This window comes from Schistosoma haematobium, chromosome 3, assembly GCF_000699445.3.
Source record: "Schistosoma haematobium chromosome 3, whole genome shotgun sequence".
NCBI lineage: Eukaryota > Metazoa > Platyhelminthes > Trematoda > Strigeidida > Schistosomatidae > Schistosoma > Schistosoma haematobium.
In genome coordinates, this window is record NC_067198.1 from 38,381,270 (window position 1) to 38,407,158 (window position 25,889).

General features: G+C 32.4%; 1 protein-coding gene across 1 annotated transcript in view; it reads right to left on the reverse strand.

Moving 5' to 3' along the window:
- DNAH3_2 (Dynein heavy chain 3, axonemal) overlaps positions 1 to 25,889 on the reverse strand; it is a gene marked incomplete at both ends in the record, with an annotated part of 112,211 nt that overhangs the window by 21,492 nt on the left and 64,830 nt on the right. Inside the window, 6 exons of the mRNA XM_051219062.1 lie at positions 5,027 to 5,167; positions 9,542 to 9,842; positions 19,439 to 19,611; positions 20,848 to 21,073; positions 22,645 to 22,837; positions 24,430 to 24,644. Coding sequence (XP_051069830.1) covers positions 5,027 to 5,167; positions 9,542 to 9,842; positions 19,439 to 19,611; positions 20,848 to 21,073; positions 22,645 to 22,837; positions 24,430 to 24,644 — 1,249 coding nt within the window. The remainder of the gene's footprint in view (positions 1 to 5,026; positions 5,168 to 9,541; positions 9,843 to 19,438; positions 19,612 to 20,847; positions 21,074 to 22,644; positions 22,838 to 24,429; positions 24,645 to 25,889) is intronic.

Here is a 25,889-nt window from a genome sequence, read left to right on the forward strand (position 1 = left end):
GATTGATGTTTGCAACAGGAACAGTCAAGTTCGATATGATGGATTGGTAGTTGCAAATTAACGATTTGCTATATGATTCTTAGATTTTATTGACGTGCTCTGTAATTTATTTTCAAATACATTCGATTGTCCCCCACTCGTGTTCTAGTTAATTACAACATCAGCTATAATGCCAAAATTCTATTTATCCAAATGAATGAGCGAATTTAACATCGAAATCCAAGACCTGTTGTCGTAAATCTCATTGATTCGTCGATAAATTATAGTCGCATCGATTTTTCTTTCATTAATCAATGGCTAACAGAACAAAAATCTACATCATTACAACAATATTACTTTTAATGTGATAACTACACTAATTTATCTAGTAAACTATCATTTTTTGGAAAGATTACATGTGTTAGTTATGCTATTAGCATTAATAATCAATCTAATGTAAAAACATCTTTATTTCATTCAAGATTTGTCGGGAAAACAATATTGCACTAAAAAGAAACATTTTACGTTCTCTAGATAGTGTACTATTAGGTAAGGTTGAAGCAAACTTAATTTTTAACCAAAAAGAAAAAGAGAACATGAAAAGACTATTACTGTAACGAATGAAACCAACTGTTCTCATCAAGTTAGTCACTTAAAATATTTTTTTTAAAAATCTGACTATCGACTTTCCCATCGAATCATCAACGAGTGGATTTCATTACCTCAGCACGTGGTTGAGGCTCCATCCATCGACTCTTTCAAAAAAAATTTTGATCAACTGAGAGACCATAATTGTCAGGACTAACACAGGCCATCAAGCCTCCTGTCCTTTCCAAACTGAAACTGAAGTTTCCAACAAAATCTCAAAGTAGTTATATATTTTCATCAAAATCCTATAAAGGTCAATGTGTAAAGAAACGGACACAACACTTACACATAAAAGCCAGTTACAAAAGAGTAGTGGTTGTAAATTTATTTTTTTACTCACAAAAGACATTTTACTTAAAATCTTACGGAGAGCCACATTAACAGAAATATCTAGTGAGTAAGAGTAACTACTAACTTATTCAGAGAATATGATGTTTAATTCATAATAGGGAAGCTTTGACTTTTTTAACGTCGTTGATATTAAGTGGTGAAACTTAATTAGTCATTGCTGGGAGTTGTGCATTATATGCAAAATGCCTAGATATAGCCATTATAAGTTATACATAATAGAAGGATTACGGTTAAAAGTGGAATCCAAGAGGCACATGTATCATAATGGCTGGATTGAAGAAATGCACATTTATCAATAAAGATTGATGGAATGTCGGTCCAGATAACTCAACCGATGTCAAATAATGATATGAAGTGAATGTTATACATATTTCATTGCAATCGTCAACTGAATAATGTTATACAACCATTGGGAAATGTGGAAGCACTGAACGACCATTCAGTCATCGAATAAGACTCCTCAGAAGTGAGCACACACGATCCTGTAAGACGGACGTGAACCCAGTTCTTTGGGTTTCATAGGCGAACTCCTAACCCTTAGGCGATTGAGCCGACATACGACGGCGCTAATATTTAACTTCAACCAATCCATAGTATTGCACCACCATATTTTGTTGCCTTTGTTGTGTGCTAGCTCAGTGATCTGAAGGTCAGGTATTCGCGTGCAAAACCGAAGGTCCTGGATTGGATCCTAGTGCGCACGGTCGTGGATACGCACTTCTAAGGAGTTCAATATTAGGAATAAATGATCGTTCAGAGCTTCCAGGTTTCCAATGGTTGTCTACCATTGATAGATTGATGGTATCAATGAAATTTGACAATCTCCACAACCCTCTACTGAAAAAATATATATACTTTGTTTCTAAATTTAAGCTTAGAAAAGTATCTCAGCAATTACATTATCTTTTCCATTATTTTAATTTCCGATTATAAAGTAATCAATAATATACACTTTAAGTTTTTATTTAGACTGTAGTAACAAAATATTCCAATAAGAAACTAATAGTTTAAAAAGTCTCCAAGATCCCAAAATAATGTACATCGTTTACGTCATAGGAACATTAAAGTAGGTGACGAGGAATTGAAAAAAAAAACATTTTACAACTTGATATTACATTTATCTATGTAGAATTGGATTACATCAATTTAAGAAGCTAAATCTTGTCTGATACACTATTATCTATTTATGTAAATGTTGTGCAAATGGCATCGAACCATAAATGATAAAGTAACTACTAAGTGAATAAAAATAGAAACGCTGGAACAGGATTATACAATTTTTCCCGTTGATAAACCTAACAGTATCAACGTATGTCATCTGCTTGATAGTATTGACAATTTTGATATTTCAAATCCTTCAAAATGATTATAACACAAACAACTTTGAATTCACAACATTAAACTGAGATCATCGCAACTATAAATCTGTAACCGAAACTGTGTATTACAAAAGATACAATTGTAAATTTCTTACTAGCTTGGTAGCTTCCATTTTTTTTCATTATTCAATTACGTAATATTTCGTTTTACAAACCCAGTAACAAATTCCTTTCTTTCGTTGTTGGGCCGATTTTGAGCTTTTCTCATATTACTCAGTTAATTTACTCAATTTTTTGACTGTTGTTACGTCACTTTAACACCAATATTCATTCTCCACAAAACAATCTTCATGGGCTTCAATTTTTATTCTTTTAGCATGTTCAAACTTAGTAATATATAAATACACATCCACCATATCACTGGATAATTTTTCCATACTCCTTGTCGTTATTTTAGTAGTCTTTTTAAATATGATATAATGTATGTATATTGGTTGTAAATGATAGCTACTTTCGTTTTTACATTGTAGGCGGTTTCTGAGAAACTACGGGAAAATGAATTATGAGGTTATGTGGATCATTGGGTTTTATTCAGGTCACGAATCGATCATAGTTTAGACAACCGTTGAAGATCTGGAAGAACTGGGTAGTGGAAGACGGTCTCTCAATATCATGCACTGTTTGAAGGTAGATTTGTACACCATCCCGGTTCAGAGGTCTAGAGATTAAGTGTTCTCGCGTGATATCAAAGGTTATGAACTCGATTCCTAGTTCCAGGGTCATGGATGTTCATTGCTGAAGAGTTTTATACCAGGAGAAAAAGTCAATCTAGTGCCTGGTTTTTCAATAATTCTTTAATTTACGTTGATTCATGATATCAACTAAATGAAATTATCTTATTTTGTTTCATATGTTGTTCTCTTTTAAATAAAAAAACGCTACGTTTCAAAATAAATTGCACACCGAGCCTGACATTTACAACGAATAATTTCAAAGTAGGGAGATATAGTTTGTCTAACCTAGGGAAGGAATCATTAGATATCTTCATATAATAGTTGATGACGTGAATCACTTGTGATAGTCAGGCTATTCATTCACCCCTTTTACGAGTTATTTCATTTTTTTCCCCACAATACATTTATATTGTTTTAACTGTGTTAAAGTACAGTGACAACATCAATTGAGAATTCGGTCTAAACTTTGATCCTCAAAAATACACCATGTATTTCATGATTTTATCCAATTGAATTAAAAACTGTTTAGTTGCTCCTTTTTAAGATCACATTCTTCATCATAAAAATTATTATGAACGTAGATTAATCCTCTACACAACGTTATTTTAAGTAGTCAATTAAATGGTACATAAATATACTGGATAATTGTCATATCTTTGAAGTAACTTCTGACATTGAATCAGGTATTTTAAAAACACAAGGATCAGGTCTAAAATCTTATCAGATATAACTATTGATAAATATAGAAGTTTGTGAAATACATATTGGGTAGTAAGTTGTCCAAATGAAAAGTTGATATTTCATCAAACACTACACTCGTAGGTACTTACTTACTTACTTACGCCTGTTACTCCCAATGGAGCATAGGCCACCGACCAGCGTTCTCCAACCCACCCTCTACTAGGCCTTCCATTCTGGTTCTATCCAATTGTTGTTCATTCTTCTCAAATCTGTCTTCACTTCTCGGTGTAATGTGTTATTCGATCTTCCGACTCTCCTTTGTTTTGCCTTGAGGATTCCAATTGAGAGGTTGCCATATGACGCAGTTCGGTGCATTCCTCAATATGTGTCCTATCCACTTCCAGCACATCTTCCTGATTTCTTCCTCAGTTGGAATCTGGTTTATTCTCTACCACATTAGGTTGTTGCTAGTAGTGTCTGGCAAACGGATCGGAAGTATTTTGCGTAGACAGTTGTTAATAAACACTTGTACCTTCTTTATGATGGCTTTCGTAGTTCTCCAACATTCCGCTCACTACAGTAGAACTGTCTTGACATTTATATTGAAAATCCTGACTTTGGTGTTGGTTGACAGTTGTTTTGAGTTCCAGATGTTCTACAGTTGTTAATATGCTGCTCTTGCTTTGCCGACCCGCGCCTTTTACCTACATCAGATTCACCATGTTCACCAATGATGCTGCCCAGATATGTAAAGGCTTTTACATCTTCCAAATGTTCTCCATGAAGTGTGAATGGATTGTTGCATGCTGTGTTGTATCGGAAAATTTTACTTTTCCCTTTGTGTATATTGAGACCTATTGTTGCTGAGTCTGCTGCAACACTGGTTGTTTTCTCTTGGATTTGTTGTTGTGTGTGAAATAGAATAGCCAGATCATCTTTGAAGTCTAGTTCGTCCAGCTGCATTTAAGATGTCCACTGCATCCCGTGTTTCCCTTCAGATGTTGACGTCTTCATGATCCAGTCGATCACCAGGAGAAAGTGAAAGAGTGAGCGTAAGCAACCTTGCCTGACATCGGTCTTTACTTTGAACGACTTTATCAGCTGTCCTCCATGCACGACTTTGCAGTTTAATCCATCATAGGGATTCTGTATGATATTGACTATCTTCTGCGGCACGCCGTCGACACACTTGTAGGTACACATTACTTTTATTATTTGAAGATAAAGGTAATAATAATGTATAAATATCATGGATATGTATAGTCAAAAATTGTAATCTTATTTTATTTCAATCTAACTAAAAATATAACTTACAGCTTCTTTATTTGGACAGCCATTGAAAAACTCTGGATCAGATATTGGATCATTTAAATAAGACTGTAAAAGATTTTGTCTTAAACCAGTAGGTGGTTCATTTGTCATTTTAATACCATTTTGTAGGACAGTAACTGGAAACTAAAAGAAATGTTTAACATATTTAGAGGTAGTGTTTTATTAATTAGTTGGAAAAAAATATACTACAAAGTAATAGTGTACTGTAACAATTGTAGGTGGTGTATAAAAGATATATTTTACGATATCCAATTACATGTACCTACATTTTTCTACAAGCATTTCCCTCCTTAAGTGTTTTAGATTTAATATACTTTTAATTACATTTGGTCCGATCTTAGGAATTCGACAAGAAAACGTTTAAGCTAATTTTTGTGCAGGTTCATACATATAAGGAGGATCTGGAATTGTGAGATCGCTGATACTTCTCATGGGACAAACACCTGAATCACTGCATAGCACAAATGATCATTTATAATTCTGAAAGTATTTTGAAGTAGCTTACAAATGAATAAGTAAACAACTATATCAATAGTTGATTCCTGGAATTTTTCTTTTCTTTTCAACATTTCAGAAAAGTAGATATTTGTGAGAAGATGAACAAATTATGAATACTTCGTAAAAGATATAATCAAAGTTCTTTTGGATTACTAGCAACTACTTGATTACACATTGTAACTCATTAACTTTCTAAGAAAATAACAGTCATTTTAATCTTTGTTATAATGAAAATGGTGTTCATGTAATGATAGATAGTAACTGGAAGATAATTGATTGTTTATTTCAAATAGACACATTTAAACAATGTCAGACTATTATTCCTATATGACATTGACAATTTAGTTGACTGGTGTTGGAAAATATAGTATTCTATAGATAATAAGAATCTATATGAGAACAATATGTGCATATGAAAGAAGTCTTTATATTTCACTAAGAAAATAGTCTTTTAATTAATATTTCTTATCAGTAAAGGGTTGTGAAGATTGCTGAGCTTAGATTTTGTTTATTTGTTTCCCGTCTTTACAAGTAAAATCAATTTAAAGGTTCCTTATGATTTACGTACGAAAAACTGAATATTAAAGTCGTTAAAAACACTATTAATAATTATAACCAAAGATAGATAGTGGCTAGCACTGGAATTCAATGTGAGTTACGTCCTGTTTAGGACTTGTCAGCTAGATGTACTTGTATCTCAAACTGATCAATTGCAGTCCTAAACAATACCAAGTGAGTTTAAACTTCACCCTATTGCATAAGCAAGTGACTATTAGGATTCGGTAGCTAAGTGGATAACACGATAGCGTTTGAAGTGAACGGTAATGGCTTCGAGTCCCAGAGTGAACATCCACACTCAGATGCAGGCACATTCAGCTGACGAGTCTTGAATAGGATGAAAAGTATGTCCTGAATTCCACTGCTAGCCACTATCCATCTCTACTTATAAAGTAGAGACTGAAGGCAATATCTAGGTTATCCGCACAGTATGCACATATACCAATAAGAGACTGATCAATTGCAGTCTCAAGCATCAATGAGACGATTCAAGTAGTAAAACAATACCAAGGTAAACTAATTTTAATTATCTAAGAAAGGTAATTAAAATTTATGTATGTTCAAAATAAAAAGTAGTTTACCCATCAAATGTTTATTACTTATTTCTTTCCTTTATTATACAAGGAAGGAAGAAAATCACACACACACACCTTATTACTAATTCATAACTATGTACGTATAGTCAGTCAGACAGCTTTATATGAATATAAGGTTACATTCATTCGATAACTAGTAAATGTTCTTTTCTCTTTCTGAACAACCATTTATTCTAACAAATATAGAAAATTGGCAAAAATGTTTTATTACCAGTGATAAAGTGAAATCGTATGTAGTGAAGTAAATCTATTCATCTATAGATAATCGTATATTAATAAGGTTTGTGGTTATTGATTCCAATGAAAGTAATATATATGAATTTATGATTAAGAATGTAATTGATGTGAACAGAGAAACATGAAGTCTTGACAAACTGTCGAAGTTATTTTTAGGGACGTTATTTTAGTTAATTTAAAGCTTGTGAAGCAGTAACATTTATTTTTATCCCTAGTCTATTCTATAGATCATAAGCTTTTGTTTGATGTATGATTCACTGCTATAGCCCTTTTCGTTCCAAAGTTATTGTAGTTTAAAAGTAATACTTTGTACTCTATTTTCGACGGTAATCCCCAGTTTTGGACATAATTGTATTTTCCTAATTATTGTACGTTGTGGTCGAGTTAGTCATTTATTTATTCACGTATCTTTTTACACTAATCTGAAATCGGCAACCAGATCGGAATTGAGAATAAAATCGAGTAGTGTTCTAGTTGAGTTCTCTTACTTGCGTGTTTGTCGGCTAACCAGACTATAGAATAGTTTTCTTTTCTCAAATCCACTTCGAATTCACGCATACTAGCCTAAAGTTCAAGCAAGTCAGCCTATCTTAATCTAGATTATACAAGTACCCTCAGCATTAAAAGTGGGTAGAAATATCAAGGACGTAACAGTAACTCATAATCACTCAACTATTAGAGGAGTAAAAGGTTTGTGAAGATATTCACTTAATGTTGTTTACTTGTATCTTCCCATTGTTAATAGCTAAGTAGGTAACGCAATGGTGTTGGAAGCGAAATGTAATGGGTTCGAGTCCCAGGTGAACATCAACACTGGGATGCTGGTACATCAAGCTGACGAGATCCAAATAGAATTCCACTGCTAGCCAATTTACATCTTTGCTTACGAAGTTTGTGAAGACAGTTAAATATCCCGGTTTCCGTTATAAACTGATCATAGTCAAACCGATATTGAGAGCCGAGCAGTACTGGATAAGTTTTGCAGTAGCAGAAAACTTATCAACAGCGATCATTTATAACTCACAACACTTGCTGTGTGACCTAAAAGTCTCGGATTGAATAATCGGTTATTCCAATTGTAAGTGCGTTTAAACTGATGAATAGTGTTAATTCCGACTAAACCAACTATGTTCAAATACTGAAGACAGGGATGGTTTTATCTCCGCATCCACTGTACATTAAGTGAATAAAAGCACTGGATATTTGTCATCCTCAAAATATCAAACAAATTCCACTTTAACGTTCTACTCACAAATATTTCCGCTTACATATTTGTTCATTATAATATATGTCACAGTTAAGTACACTACCTTAGTATAGAACGAACGTAACATGTTATTAGTCTAATTATACTACGATAATCACTAATTCCATTGTAAATATACTAAAATCAATACACAGAGAAATAGATTATTATTTATACAAACCTTTGGTGATGGATAACTCGTAAGCCATAGACGAAATGATGCATTCGTATTTGCCACAGTCATATCTTCACAAATTTTCTCAAGTGCTGTCATCCAACTCACAGCTAAATGACAATTCTGCAACAAAACCCATGATCCGTCTTGTTTACCCTGTGCTATCATTTTTGCCGCGATTGGACCTTGACCCTGTCCAAGACTAATAGACTGAAATCGTGCACCTCCAAAACCTTTGTCTGTAGCGAATTTCAATAACGCCATTGTTGGATCAGCTCCAGGAGAAAGAATAAAAATTAGTGGTGTGGTACAACTTGAATCTTGATAAGATTTCGCTAAATCAAATGGTGGAGGTTCAACAAATTTCCTGCCCAACTTCTCCCTCACATAATTCATTACACCAGGAACCACCTAATTTCATTTGAGAAAGAATCACATAATTGTGAATTTTATTTAATGAAACAAAATAAAAAGTGTTTGTAGAACACTTAACTATATTAAATTAATTCACATAGTGATGAGCTCAAAACGGTGTATACAGAGCACCAACCTAAATCATTCAGCATTGCTATCGAGGTTTCAGTGTAATGATTTACAGATAAGGTTAAGAGTGTCATAAGTAATACATTCTTTCAGCTATCACTACTTAGATCACTGTTATATCCAGTTTAAATTAATCATAATCTCTTAGCATCATTTCTCCTCAAACAAAGTTATATATATTCACTATTTTTCTCTTGTTAAACTCCGATTATGTTATACGTTCCACACGAAACAAAATATTTGAGAATATCATAACTGCTACGACTTCTCCTAATCTATATTCAAACTTCTCCAATAGAGGCTTTTTTCATCAACAAACGGTGATGAGAACAAATTTTTCAATATAGAATGGTTGAAGTTAGATATTAACACAGTTGGACTACGACGAGCTCAGTGGTCTAGTGGTTAAGCGACCGCTCACGCGCGAGGCATAGATTGTGGGTTGGAATCTCACGCGGCGGTATCGTGGATGCTCACTGTTGAGGAGTCCCATATTAGGACAAAACGGTTGTTCATTGCATCCAAGTTTTCCATGAAGGTCTAGCTTCAATTGTCTCATGAATTCAACTATTAAATATAGAATAAATCAAACTGATAAGCGGACAAACTTTCGTTTAAATCCAGTATTAAAAAAAGATTCAAACCTTATCTGGACGTATGCATCGAAGTATTATTAAACTTTTAAAGACATCTAATTTATCCCATGGTTCAGGTAGTTTATCTTCTTGAGGTTCTTTACTATCATAATATTGTTTCCATTCATTTAAATGTGTTGTAAAATGTTCACGAAATGTTTCAAATCCTTTTAATGTTGATAAACGACATATTTCATCCCAACATTTATCCGATAACCAATTATTAGCTGGATTAGCTAATTTATTTTCTAATCCAACACCTCCAGTTAAAAAGAACATAAATTCATTCATTTCTAATTCACCTCGAGATCTATACATTTTATATAACGTAATACAAAAGTAGTATAATGAAATTAAAATTAATCAAATAATGTTAAATTATGTTTTTTAACTATAATTTAGTTTAATTCATTAGATAACTTGAATAATTTGACTGCTGTTGTGTTGTGAGCTACTCATATCCACATAAGTAGTATATAATGATAATCAGGAATAGAATGTATTTCAGTAGAAGATAGAGAAGGAAAGAACGGGAACGGTTAGAAATTGATATGAAAATACAAGAACAATGAAATCTGAAACGATAGACTGATATTTGCAAAAAGAAATAGTCAAGTTTGAGACCATAGAATGGTATTTTGCAAATTAAGTATTTACTGTATGGTTATCAGATTTTACTGAGATATTCTGTAATTTTGTGTTCGAATACATTCCGCTGTCCCCACTCGTGTTCTTGTTTACTACACTGTCAATTTTATGATCAGGTATTGAATCTTGAGACTAACAGATTTATTCGCATAAACTTTTTCCTACTTTAAACTCTTTTGATATGAATACTGAATACCTTCTCTACTAAATAATTCAGAAATACAATAAAATGATTTCAGTAGTTGAGATAGTGAGTCAATTTAAGCTAGACTACTATAGAAAACCTAGAAGCATTAGATGGCCGTTTCGTTCTATTGTGAGACCCCTCAGAATCGCGCATTCACGATCCAGTCTTGTGAGATTCGAAATCAGGACATATCAGTTTCGCGTCCGAGCGCCTAATCTTCAGACTGCTGAGCCGGTCGGCATTCCAACTGTGTCAACGTCTAACTTCAACCCATCTATTTGAAATTATCTTCAGTGAGTTACTATTAACTCAATTGACTCATGATCTCAACTACTGAAATTACTATAATCTCCACAAAAACCCTTTCTGATATTAATAAAATGATTGTAAAAGATTCCTATATATTTTTGAAATAAATATAAGATAAAGGACTAAAATAAACCTATATCCATATTTGTTTACATATGAAAATCAAAAGTCAACTGATAATCAATTCTCATATTCATCGAATACATCATATTTTGATTCACTGGTATAAAAAACAGCAGAAAACAATCGAAGAAGCTTGACTAGTAATGACATTTGATCTATTTTATTGTAGTGAAAAACTCTTTGAAGCAATTAGATACTGGAGAGATACACTTCTGTTTTCAATATTTAAGTTACAGAATATCTAACTTTTCTAGATAGAATTTTATGTAAATAACATATGGTTAAGAATTTCAGTTTTTTTTTGGAAAGATCTTTCGAAGACATCTTGATGTTTAACACTTTACTGTTATCTAGTAATAATTATCAAGATCATTCAGTTGATTCACAAATTTCTATTTATTATAAGTGCTAAAACCATGAGAAAATACTTATTTTGTTGGAGAAAATTATTCATTTTATCCTTCTGATGAATGTTTTTCCATTACGACGAAACGTACATTGAAAGAGTTGGAACATTCAAAACCATTTTCCAAACTTTTAGTATCTAAATTTTTATAAACGTTTAATAGTATTTAAACGCTTTTTTAAAATCACGAATCTATCGAAGTAAAAAAAAATACCGAAAATCTGGTAACACTGAATAGCCGTTTTATCCCTAGTATGAGACTCTTCAATCTTATTTTACAATCTTAATTTTAGATTATGCATTGCGAGACTCTAATTTATGGACGAGCCACTCACAAGCGACTGAGGGATTTCAAGGTCACGGGGTCAATTTCAGTACATAATGCTCATGTACTATTGCTTACAGCGGATTTTAGAAAAGACTTGATTATTGAGCGGCTATAACAGATGGGACTATAAGAAGTTCATTTATTTGTGACTGCAGTTATCAAATGACTGCTGTACCGTGTTCACAGTACCCTGATGAGATTTCCTTTCGATGTTATTTATTTTGGATGAAGAAGTTTGCCCGGACGGACTGAAGGAGTTCTTGCGACCCTAACATGGTTCGAGAGGTCGATTATTGTGGAACCAGATAAATGAGTCCCTCTTCCGTATGCACTACGATTTCGGAATCTCTGAACCTTGATGTTTTTTTGAACCATGTACTAACTGTCTTCTGATTGGCTAATATTTCTCAAGGTCATTTAAGAATCCTTCAAAGGTCGTCCATAAATTACAGTCTCGCTGAATATTCGCGATATATAATAGTTTCACTTATTCAAATTCTACAATCAATTGTCCAGATAACCAGAATTTGTAATCTCTACTTTCACAAACGGATATCACACAAATTCTGCAAATCAAATGAAGATCATGGTAAATATGTTAGTTAATAAAATAGAAAAAAGTAGATGATTGACTAATTCATTAAGTTTAATTAGTAACTATGATATTCTGTCAATATATTAAATCTTTAAAATAAACAATTGGGAGATAAAAATTTAAGGAAAAACAAAAAACAAAATATATTTAAGGAAAAAAACAACTTTATCAACCTTAATTACCCATCACGTGTAAGTTTACTCAACGAACCAATCAGAGATAAGATAATAGATCTTGAATTGTAGCACGAATTTCATTTATTTATTTGATTAAATAACATTTCGGTACTCTTTAGCTGATGTCCGTTCGTGATGAATTCCTAACCTTAACTATCAACTATGAATCATAATTCTAATTCCTCACATTGGTTTATAAGTGTTTTAGTTAGTAGATGGATATTCTCAGGATCAGTTTAATATCGCTCAAACGTTGTTCATCAATTATGGTCTCATCAAAATAATTTTGAGTCGTTAGTTTCCACGATTAATGGTTATCAATTAACCAGGTTATTATGATTATTATAAATAGTACATATCGTTTATATGATTAATTTTCTCATTTTAGTTTCTAGTCAGTTGATTGATTAATTACATCAACAGTAATTTGATCTTATATATTATAAACATTTAGACTTATTTAGAATAAATTTCATTACGGAGATTTAAAATGGGAAAAATGAGGAATAGGATGATAATTAAATATTTATAGATGACTAGCTATGAGGGTATGAAATTCTAGTAAACATGAATGATATATGAATTCATTTGAGTTTTGAGTGAGTTGATCATTCATCGGTAATAATGGATAACAGTTAAGTTACATCATGAATAGTTGGAAATTCAAATCTATGAATAAATGAATTGTTATGCAGTGACTGAGTATGACTGTAACTCCGCCTGTAGCCTCTATGGGGTTACTGCCGGTCCCAAGCCAGGATAAAAGAAGAAGGGTTGGGCATCTGGTTAGCGACCCCATCCTGTAGAAAACTAACACGCTTGAAAAACACTAACCAGAAAAAGTAATTCAAACCATTTAAACTCTTCCCTGGGAGTTAGAAGGTCTTTATTTAGAACAGTTATGAAGTTTCATGATGAAAACCGAGTTTCTTCGAGAGTCACAAGGTTGATGTTCCTTCTGACAACCACAGCGATCATTAATTTAGGCACACGGAATGTTCGTACAATGTGGGAGACAGGGAGAGTCATCCAAGTTGTTGCAAAAATGGAAAGATTCAACATGAAAGTGCTTGGAATCAGTGAGTATGAACGTGGATTAGAAATCCAACTTTTGTTTATTTATGCTGTTTTTCGACCATCATTCGTTAACATCAGTGATAGGTTTTTAGAACGTTATATATGTGAACTCCATTGGTTACAATTTCTCACAAGAAATGCTGGAATATGTCTCAAAGTTATTTACTGGTTAGTAGTAGATAAACAATACAGTATTCTCTGTTTTCAACTGTTTATGTAGGTCAAGTCAGTTTGAGATATAAACTGTCTTTAAACTAATCTATAAGCAGTCCGTAGGAAATGTTTCCCAAAACCCTATCTATAAGATAATGAAACTACATTTATATATCATCATTATAAAAATATCAAAATATATACAACAACTTACTTAACAATATTGATACACATACTAAATGCGAACAATACTTTATGCTTTTCAAATAATGAACGACATACATTTGTATACAGATTATATTCAAAATGATCTTTTAAATAGCGTAATCGTCTTTCCAATATTTTTGATTTATTACTGACCAAGCATAATAGAGTAAACATAATAAGAAAAATTGTAATTATAATTTACAAAAATAGTAGTGCAAGCAATCAGGAAGTTATAATCAATGACAAATTATGTATTTGTGGTAAATCTTATGGAATATTTCGCATGTTATTATTTACATTAACTAATCCATCAAAATGAAACATATTCCAACCAGAAATTATTAAGTCAAGCATAGTTTTATTTTTGATTGAGATCAAAAACGGATTGATGTTAAACCACCATGGGAAACCTGAAAGCATTGAACAACCGTTTTGTCTTACTATGGGACTCCTCAACAGTGAGCATCCACGATACCGCCGCGTGAGATTCCAACCCAGAATATATCAGTCTTGGGCACGAGCGCTTAACCACTAGACCACTGAGCTGGTCGGCATCCAACTGTGTTAATATCTAACTTCAACCATTCTATATTGAAAAAAATTAGTTGTCATTACCGTTTGTTAGTGAAAGAAAGCCTTTATTCGAGAAGTTTGAATATAGATTAGGAGAAGAGAATGACAGATTAAGTCGTAACAGTTAGGATATTCTCAAATATTTTGTTTCGTGTGGAACGTATAACATAATCGGAGTTTAACAAGAGAAAAATAGTGAATATATATAACTTTGTTTGAGGAGAAATGATGCTAAGAGATTATGATTAATTTGTTTCGGTAAATCAAATTCACAATTATGTGATTCTTTCTCAAATGAAATTAGGTGGTTCCTGGTGTAATGAATTATGTGAGGGAGAAGTTGGGCAGGAAATTTGTTGAACCTCCACCATTTGATTTAGCGAAATCTTATCAAGATTCAAGTTGTACCACACCACTAATTTTTATTCTTTCTCCTGGAGCTGATCCAACAATGGCGTTATTGAAATTCGCTACAGACAAAGGTTTTGGAGGTGCACGATTTCAGTCTATTAGTCTTGGACAGGGTCAAGGTCCAATCGCGGCAAAAATGATAGCACAGGGTAAACAAGACGGATCATGGGTTTTGTTGCAGAATTGTCATTTAGCTGTGAGTTGGATGACAGCACTTGAGAAAATTTGTGAAGATATGACTGTGGCAAATACGAATGCATCATTTCGTCTATGGCTTACGAGTTATCCATCACCAAAGGTTTGTATAAATAATAATCTATTTCTCTGTGTATTGATTTTAGTATATTTACAATGGAATTAGTGATTATCGTAGTATAATTAGACTAATAACATGTTACGTTCGTTCTATACTAAGGTAGTGTACTTAACTGTGACATATATTATAATGAACAAATATGTAAGCGGAAATATTTGTGAGTAGAACGTTAAAGTGGAATTTGTTTGATATTTTGAGGATGACAAATATCCAGTGCTTTTATTCACTTAATGTACAGTGGATGCGGAGATAAAACCATCCCTGTCTTCAGTATTTGAACATAGTTGGTTTAGTCGGAATTAACACTATTCATCAGTTTAAACGCACTTACAATTGGAATAACCGATTATTCAATCCGAGACTTTTAGGTCACACAGCAAGTGTTGTGAGTTATAAATGATCGCTGTTGATAAGTTTTCTGCTACTGCAAAACTTATCCAGTACTGCTTGGCTCTCAATATTGGTTTTACTATGACTAGTTTATAATGGAATCAGGAGTGTTTGACTATGATGCGTTAAATTCTCAGTCATAAATTCATAAATCATACTTCCCTTCTTACTAATTTCTTTTCTACGAGCACAGGACTTATTAATATACAAATAACTATCCCATGGAAAAGATATGGACATATTTACTTCACTTCATAAGACCAAATTATCGCTGGTAATAAAGAAATTCGTCAATTTTCTGTATTTGTTAGAATAAATCGTTGTTTAGAAGAAAAACATAATTTGCGAGGTCCAAACGTGACTCAACATGAATGAATAAACTGTTCTCTACGGAGACTAGAATAACCGATTTGTGGTTCAAATCGTCAGTCAGTCAGTCATCTACAACGTAGGACCAGGCACATATATGCATCGGTTCAATATGTCATACCTCATTAGTACAATAAAATGAATAATTAATTCATAGAAACAGTTACTTTAACGACGATATATTGTAATTTGTCAACCTAATGGCAAAATTCCGATATAAACCTCTGTATAACCTGACAGTAGGAGAATTGGTAAGTAGAAAAGTTTGAAGCAGAATGATTCTTTTCCTATTTTCTTAAGTTTTTTCTTAAGACTTTATTTATAAAAAAAGAAGTATTTAGTGATTTCTCAACGTGTTGATTAGAGGCATTTATTGCTGGGAAATTTAGCTCGATCATATCTAAACCAAGCTGATGCTAGTAAATTATGGTATGCTTATATGTATACTCTTGTGGCTCTACGTTCATTAGCAAAGTACCTCATGTTGATGAACCTGTATCTCTATGTCCGGTAAAAAAAGAAGGTATGAAAATTAGAAAAAGTAAGCCAGTTTTTTCATTCAACAAATAATAAAAGTATTTTTTAAAGTTTTATTTCAACCTTCCCACAATTTACTAAAATTAATAAATCATTTTAGTATGATAAATATGAATGAATTAAATCTATTTATCTTCTTTATTTGTCTTGTCCAGTAATAAGATCATTCTATTCCTGACCAAATTGGTTATATCTGTGATGTGTGCTACTTATATTGACATAAGTAGTATATGATGTTAGTCATGAAAAGAAGGTCTGGCAGCAGAGAGGTAAGAGGATCGAACAGTAAAGAAAGGAAACACAATGCAATTTGTGCGAAAATACAAGAACAATGAAGTCTGAATCATTTTGAGACAAACGATGGACATTTTGCAAATTGAGATTTTACTTTATGATTGTTAGATTTTATTAACAAGTCCTGTGTTAAGTACATTCGATTGTCCCCACTCGTGTTCTGTTCACTACATTATATTATAAATTATTAGTATTAATCTCTTTCTATTAATCTCATTTCTTGTATTTCATTTTTACTACAAATTACTATTATTAGTAATATCACAATAATATCGATATCATATTTCTTCCATTCCACATAATCTTCACATGATATTTGTTTAGAATTCACTACTTTCTATAGTAAAATGTTTTCATTACTTCTTATATTCTAAATGATTTGTAATAAATACTGATAACATAAACGATATCATCTATAAATGATCACTACTGAAAACCTGAAAGCACTGGATGACAGTTTCGTCCTAGTACTGGACTTCAGTAGATCGTGGATTCATACTGCTGACGAGTCCCATACTAGGAAAAAATGGCCGTCCAGTGATTTCAGGCTTTCAATGGTGGTCTAACTTAGATTGAATCATGAATTCAACTAGTAAGATTGCTACAATCTCCACAAACCTTCATTCTGAATATGTAATTGTGTAAAATAAATTAAAGCTATCTGATTTATAATAATTATGATAATAAAACATTTTCTTGGTATCATAAAAATGGGTTCTGAAGTTGAAGTTATTCAAAGCAGTCTATACAGTTTAAAGATTCACACTGTGTCAAACGCATTTGCTTTTGAGTATAAGGTTATGAAACTGTTAAATTTCATTAAAGTTACGAACTGATGAAAAGTTAGATGAACATCGGTATGCTGGAAGCACAGAACGGTCGTTTCGTCCAAGTATAGGACTTTTCAGCAGTGAGTATCTTTGACCTATCAAGAAGGAGCCGAACCTATGACTTTCAATCACATGCACAACTGCTTAACTTATAAACTACTGAGTTGAGGTCGATTGGTGTACAAGTCTAACTTCAATCAATAATTGTCTTCAAAGTTCCTGGGTTCGATTCTCGGTTGTGAGGTCGTGAATGGGCATTACTAAGGTGTTCCATATTAAAACGAAGTGGTCATTCAGTGTTACCAGATTTTCAATGGTTCTCCAACTTTGATCGGTTCATGATTTCAATGAAAATAAATATTTTTATTTGTAATATAGCATATAGTCCTGATAAACTGCCTTCAATACGCGTTCTAATTATGACCATAACAATACTGTAACAATTCGTTAACATTGTTCCCTTTTAGTATCAAATGCAACTCTTTGAGTGATAAAGATGTTTAATAAAAGCATACAGGAATTCTCAAATATCAATCAAGTATTTGATCTAAAACAATTAGTCCCTTTGATAAATTTCGTTAATCCAATGAGAAGACGAAGTTTATCAGAGTTATGTGATATATTTGTGCAATGCATTCCGAACAATTTGATCGCATATATACTTGTTAAGACATTTTTATATGAAAACTAATAGGTCAACTAGACAGGCTAAAGGTAGGTCGTAACAAAAAAATAAAATAATCAAGTACACATTAATAATGTGATAATCACTCTGGGTAATAAATCAGTATTACCAGGGTAGGGTAAAGGTAAGGGCAAATTGTTTTTGAAACCATAAAGGAGGTTTCAGTTTCCGTATAGTCAAGGCTTCAATAAACCTTAGTGTACGCCTTTGAAGGCCTTTGTACAACACTACAAATTCTGATTTGATTTCTACCTTATGACTAGTCTCAATCAAATGTTTCGCAACGGGGGATGATGTCTGTCTATCGTGTGATCTTATTCGACCGTTGGAATTCATTTGTTACTGAATTCATTTAGGTTTGCGTTCCGCCACCCTTTCTTGCAGATCACGATTGCTCCTCTCTATGTACGTGTTTCGCACATACATAGACACAATGGTATGTGACACAATCGCTTACCTGCTATTTGGACATTCGGTGTAACATAGACCTTGTCTTTTCAAATATTTGATTGGGACAGGTCATAAGGTTGACTTCTAATCAGAATTTGTAGAAGTATTTAATCACCAGACATCCTTATCGTCTTAACTTTTACACTTTTTTAACAGTTTATTAACGCCTAAGTGATATTAATGACAGTAGTGTAATATAACCTAAAGAAATAGAATTAAGCTATTCCATAGATTTATAGGGGTTTTGTAAAATGGTTGATATAGTTCGAGTCTATATTTAACAACATCTATCATCACTTAGATAACCGATGCAGCTGATGTCCACTGCCGATGATACGTTATAATTTCGTACCTATGTGCAGTCACAGCTACATAATGCTGAAAAGTCATATACAAGTACGAAACTGCTGATATGTGCTACTAATTTCTGGATTTTTCTCAAAATGAAATGTGCCAATTAAGTGTCCACAATGTGAAACATGGTTTGAGTGATGACTAGTGTCACTCACATTTATATATCCTTATCTTCAGACCTAGAATGATTAATATACCAAACATTTGTTTGGGACGACAAAACCCTAATCGAATCAAATCATAACAGTAATTCTACGTAAAATGGGCTTCAATATCAAAGTAACGCTAGTGAAAAGGTATTCTTTTTACATGTTATGAAGTTCATAGGTTTCATGATGACGGTGAGAAAAACCAGTGCTATCAACTGCTATGATATCGCGATAAATTATGACAAACCAGTTCTTCCATCTAGTTCACGTTAAAGTCCATATCTTTGCATTTCAGAAAAGCAATATCTACTGAGTACAATGTTATTGTTCTACACTTACCTATCATGAATTGAATTAACGTAGAGATTTACAAACCATGCTAATGAGTATTGATACATTGGATCAATATTAGGTAGATCTGTTAATGAAAAGAAGAGTACAGCAGAATGTTTAGCAATTGATGAATAATCCATTCTCGCACTATCAATCTTCTTTTGGGTTTCTTCAGCAACCTATTAGTTAAAAGAAAAGGAGAATGACTAATGTACATAGTAACATAGTATATAGACATTCGTGTCTTAAGTAGTGTCATTTCTGCTCTCCAGTCAATCAGTCATAACCAACACAAAGTCTGGTACAAAAGTGCACTGACTCAAGTTACCAGACCACAATAGTGCGATGAGATGAAGTTAAGAAAGACTGAACAATGGAAATATGATACAAAAGGCTGAACAAAAACGTCTTTGAGGAAATGAACGAACTTTGGATTTAGAAACGGATTAGTAATTAATGCAAATGCCTCGGTGTTATCGGTTTTGAGTCATGTTAGTCATTGCGTCCAACCACTAGTTGAGGTCACCAAGCATACCCCATCCAAGTAGTCTGAGTTTATTGACCAGTCCAATGTTTCGGTTTAACTCTGCCCAACTTTCTTTCAACCTTATCGCACACCCGGAAACATTGTCCGTCCAGGAAGGATGTGTGTTACATATCCTCACCATCTAAATCGGTAAAGATTTACAACTTCAGAAACCGATTTGGTATCTTTAACTGGTTCTCAATGCACGACGTGGCTGCAGATCTAAAAAAGTGTGTATTTTACAAGTAAGCGTAGTTTGAAATCGATTTTATCAAATTTATAAGTGGATTCTGGCTAAAGAATTTCATCTTCATTCGTCAATTGAAAAGTAACAATGACATAATAGTCATCCATTTGAAAAAAGTTTAAACCACTGATTTTGCCGAGTGTAATTCAAAAGATATAATTTTGAGGATTTCCTGCTTTCATAGATTGAAAATTTGTTACGTATAAGCTACTAATATGACATCATTTTGAAGATATGCTTCGTCACTAATTAGCATTAAACAGAATACCATTAGAACTCTGGGAAATTCTCATTGATCAACCATAAACGTTACAATCTGTTGGGAAAAAAATCACATATCTTCGACCACTGATTTGCATTCAAGTAGTTCAGTTTTCATGCATTGTAGTGTGGTAAGTCTATAGTGTTAAAGCACTCTATGATAGGTGAAAATAGTTATTCAATAATTATAAGTATCTAACTGTTATCCTACTGATATTACTCCGATACAGAAGTGTTAACCTGTATAAATGTTCACAAAGCCTTAATTAAATAAGAACGTTATGTTATTACTACGGTACAATACAGTTTATGATTATTTACTGACGCTACATTCATACTAGTTATAAGTAGTAATAATGTGTATAATTATGTTTGACTTACTTTTTGCTTTTTGAAAATATCATCTGAAATTAATTTAGATGAATCAAGTATTTCAATAGCAGCTTCATTCTCTAAAATATTCCCTTCAGATTCTGATAAAGTAGCTAATATCTTGTCTTCAGTTTCTTTAAGCATACGTTTATTATTTGCTGTTGTTATTATTAATTCTTGACGAGCTTCTTCAAGTTCTGGTCTATAATGAACATTTTTTAAAGTAGTAGAACGTCTATACTATTAAGTTAAATGTATAATATACTGTGAAATTGAGTATAGGCTTAATTAGGTTGAATGAAATCGATCGATAATTAATAATAATAATAACAATAATAATAATAATAATAATAAGTGTATACCCTCGTAAAGGTCGTGATTGCTAGATTACCTCATACTGAACATTTAGGATAAACCTTTTATTAAAGTGAAATATGTATTGGGATAAGTGAATGATTTCATAATACAGCATGATTACATACATTCCATAATAACAGTTTAACAAGCATAGAATCCTGATTAGTATACAAAATATAATCTTAGAATAGAATAAATGGAAATGATAAAATGTGTTATTTATGACTTGATGTATGTATGTATCATTATTATGTGTTTTGGTATGATAGACAGAAAACATTTTTGCCTCTGAAGGTAAATGAAACAGTCTAAGGAATAAATTGTGGGCAGCCTATATTCCTCTACGATAGGGTAACAAGCTTCAGTAAGTAAGTAAGTAATTACGGACTAAAATGGTCAGTTTGATTATTCGCATTATTTTATAGAGCAAATAATTGAGGGTTTGCAATTTTTGTGAGCTGATTGTATGATGCATTAAGCAGTTGTCTTTGTAATCAATATATAGGTCATACAAGAGTAGGTCTGTTCACAATTACAAATTTTCATTCATTTTGGTGTTCTTATATAGTTTTGATATCTTCCTCTATATTCTTACATATTTCTATGTTTATCAAACCTTAAACTACATATTCCCACTGTTACTACTAATATTGAACATTGAATCAAGTGTTTTATAAATCCGAATATTAATTTTACAACTATATATCTAGATTGTTTCTTCTGTAACTTTTATTTATATTCCACTACCTGCTAAATATTTTGTCATCTTTACTATTATTGATCCTTTTATGAATTCATTTATTAACTAATATCCGTGAATAGTTATCACTTTATTTACGCCATCTTCAAACTGTTTTGCTCAGTGAGTGACAATCAGGACTCAGTAGCTAAGTGGATAACGCGATGGCGTTTGAAGTGAACGGTAATGGGGGTTAAGTCCCAGAGTGAACATCAACTCTAGGATGCAGGTACATCTAGCTGACCAGTTTTGAATAGGACGAAACGCGCGTCTTGGATTCCACTGTTAGCCTCTATCCATCTTTGTTCATAAAGTTTGTGACTGAAAGCAATATCGAGGCAATCCACACAGGATGTATATATGCCAATAAGAGACTGATCAATTGCAGTCCTAAATCACAATGGGAAGATACAAGCAACGAACGCCAAGTGAATTTGTTTTGTTGAGCATTTAAAATTGTTTTCATGACTATTGAAATTTGTGATATTATCTAGCAAACCACCTGGCTGATATCTTTAATCATGCGCTTGAACTCTTAATTAACAACCCGACATTCAAATGTCAAACATTTGTAAGCGAGACTAAAGATCCTGGGTTCTATAACCAGATGCAGGGTCGTGGATGTGTATTGTTGAAGGGTATTATGCCAGGACAAAATGCAAATAATAAAAAAATCTTAACTGTTTATTTATTTAAAAAATACAGTTTACTTTTCTTTAGCGACAACAATACCCAGTAACTGATCTTCTAAACCTTCTAACGTAATCATAAAGTTTAATAATGAAACTTTCACAGCAATTTCTGGTAAATAATGTGGATTTCTTAGTTTAGTTGTGATGTACAAACGAAAATCTTTTGAATATTCAATGATATTTTCACCTAAACGTATCATATCCACACCACCTTTAAAATAGAACAGAAAAACATTATGATAATAATGATTATTACAACAACAAAAAATCAAAACTGTTTTATCATATTCTTAGTTTTTCGTACTGATGTGAAGTCAGATGCAGTTTGTATTGAATAAAGTCAGTTAGCAAGCAGCTTAGGTTGTTTCCAAAGCACATCTCGCATGAAATGAATTACATTATTGAAATATTGATTACAGGATACCTTCACTGTTGATGTTAACTTAAGCATAAATAAACTGAAGGACTACTCTGAATCGAACTTATACTTTAAAGTTCTTTTCAAGAACTGTATTTTCAAGATATTGATTTTTTGCGTCTTAAGAAGTATAAATAAATATTAGACCTTTATTATAGTAATTTAATAATTGAATTCATTAGTCGATTAAAGCTAGACCGCCATGAAAACCTGGAAGCACTGGATGGCCGTTTCGTCCTAGTATGGAGCTCTTCAGCAGTGCACATCCACGACCCCACTCTCGGGACTAGAACCCAAGACCTTCGGCATAGTGCGCGGACGCTTAAACTCTAGACAAATGAGCCAGTTGGCATCTGACGGTGTTAATGTCTAACTTCAAATAAAATGTAAAATTAAGTACATTTTAGAGATTAGTTCCGAAATTTGTTCTTCAATATTCTTTGGACGATATATGTCATCCTCTTATCCAATATTAAACGCTGGTTTTTACATTAAAACAAAACCAAGTAATGGTGAGTTCTTGGTTTTATACATTACGAACACTATAAATTTCAATAGCATACATATCTCATACTAATAACAGAATCATTTTTCCTATATCATATGTTTTCTACCATTACCGATACTATTACTATTGTTGTAGTGCGTGCTACTTATATTGATATAAGTAGTATATGACGCGAGTCAGGAATGTAATGTCTGGCAGCGGAAAATAGGGAAGATCAAGAAAAAAAGAACGGGAATAGAAAGCAATTAGTATAGAAACGCAAGAACTACAAATCTCAAGACAATTATTGAACATTTTGCAAATTAAGTATTATAGTATGGTTTTTCTAATTTGTCAAGTAACTCTGTAATTTTATGCTAAGTATAATTCCATTGACCACATCCGTGTTCTGTTTGCTACATTGTCGTGACTGTCTTGTCAGTTTATTATTTATGCACCAATATGGTTTGGCAACTTGAACTGTTACACATATGTATTAGAATCTGCGTTGTACATGACTGATTAACTGTTAGTTTAAGTACTACCGAAAAACATTTGGATGTTGAAATTCTTTGTATTTACTACTAAAAAAATAACCTGTTAAATATTAGCTAAATACTTTTCAGAAATGATAAATACTTCATACCAACTTAGAGATTAAATGGTCATAAGCTTAGTGTAAGATTCTAAACCTTAACGTTCGCACTCTCCAATTGTATAAAACGCACTCCACAGAAGAATTGACAGGCTTAGATGAAAATCAATTATCATTTATGTGGTTCTCAATATTGCATTAATCGGTTTAAGCTAATAACATCATCCAAAGACTTAATTATTCTTAACAATCATTAGAAAACATAGTTGTACATCTTCATACAAAAACAAGTAAATATATAACCTTGTTTAAATGTTTGTTTTAGTAATAGAGGTTCCAAACTTGGATCTAAATCTTCACCGACATTTTCCAAAAGTATTGGTGTACCGAATTGAATACCATTTTCTAAATTTCTAATGAAATCATTATCTGTTAATTTGACAACAGTGATTCCTGTATCTTTTTCCATATTCTTTATCCATTTATTAGCTTGACCTTGTGGATCAATCATCAGTGGCCTTGTGATTAAACATTTGAAAAAAGAAAACAACACGTCATAAAATACTTATCCGTTTCATACTACTTATCTAAAAAAAGGTTACGTTAGGTTTGGTTACAACCTAATAATCTTTAACAAATATTGATGATAATATTTATTTTCAATAAATCAGTTACCGGCCTCATGTTTTCAAGTTTATATACCATATTAGATGAATTTATGGAGCTAGTCATCTTATTCCTACATCTCTGTCCTTGTAAGGAAGAAAATCGATAACATTATCCTTTCTTAACTGATAGTACGTGAATATTGTACTTGTTTAGTTATATATCATACTTCGAACAATTGACTAAAAGAGAGAGAAATTACGATTCATCTATTCAACTAAACACAATGGAGAACAGCTCGAGGAAAGCAAAAAATATGGCTAGAAGTAGAGTATTAGGCTTCTAAGTTTAAACTAAGCCACAATACTGTCATTGCATATCTCTGTTAGATAGTATAAGAGTTCATTTACCAATTTATATATGCGTACCAAAGCAAATACATTGGAAGAAGCGAGAGAAGAGTACATGTTCGCATATCCAAACATGTTTCAAAGAACTTGAGGCTGCGATGCTTAATGGCTCTTAGCAACGTAATAGCTCGTCATTTATTTGACACCGGGTCTATCATTGACATTCCCCAAGCCTTCAAAATTATTAGAAGACAAGGAAACACAACTTCTCTCCGGTTTGTTGAAGCAATCGAGAATAAAATAACTAAAACCTGATTTATGTAACTTATTACTACCCTGGTAAATCATTTTTTTGGTCATTAGTTTTGTTCTATTAGTGTTTATTTTGTTATGTGGTCTTTCCTTACGGAATTCTTATTTTACGTATATTAAGACCACTCCTTCACTCATACATTTCTACTCAATTAATTTTCAGAATTTATGTAAATTCTCCAAATATTGTTCAATCATTACGCAACCCATCTTGTCAGCTTTTTTTCAGGACTCTTGTGTAAACCCTTCATTACCTCTAAAATGATCACACAATTTATCTTATCTATCTTTGAACCTCAGTTAATTATTGCGTCACCAACCCCTCATGTTTTTTTGATTCTAACACTAAAGGACATCCGACCTATATATATATATATATATATATATAAATATATATATATATATATATATATTTGATAACCTTTGTCAATCCAATTCTTTTCATTCAACTATGTCAAATGTTTCACACTATATCTTACCTCAAAGTAAACATAA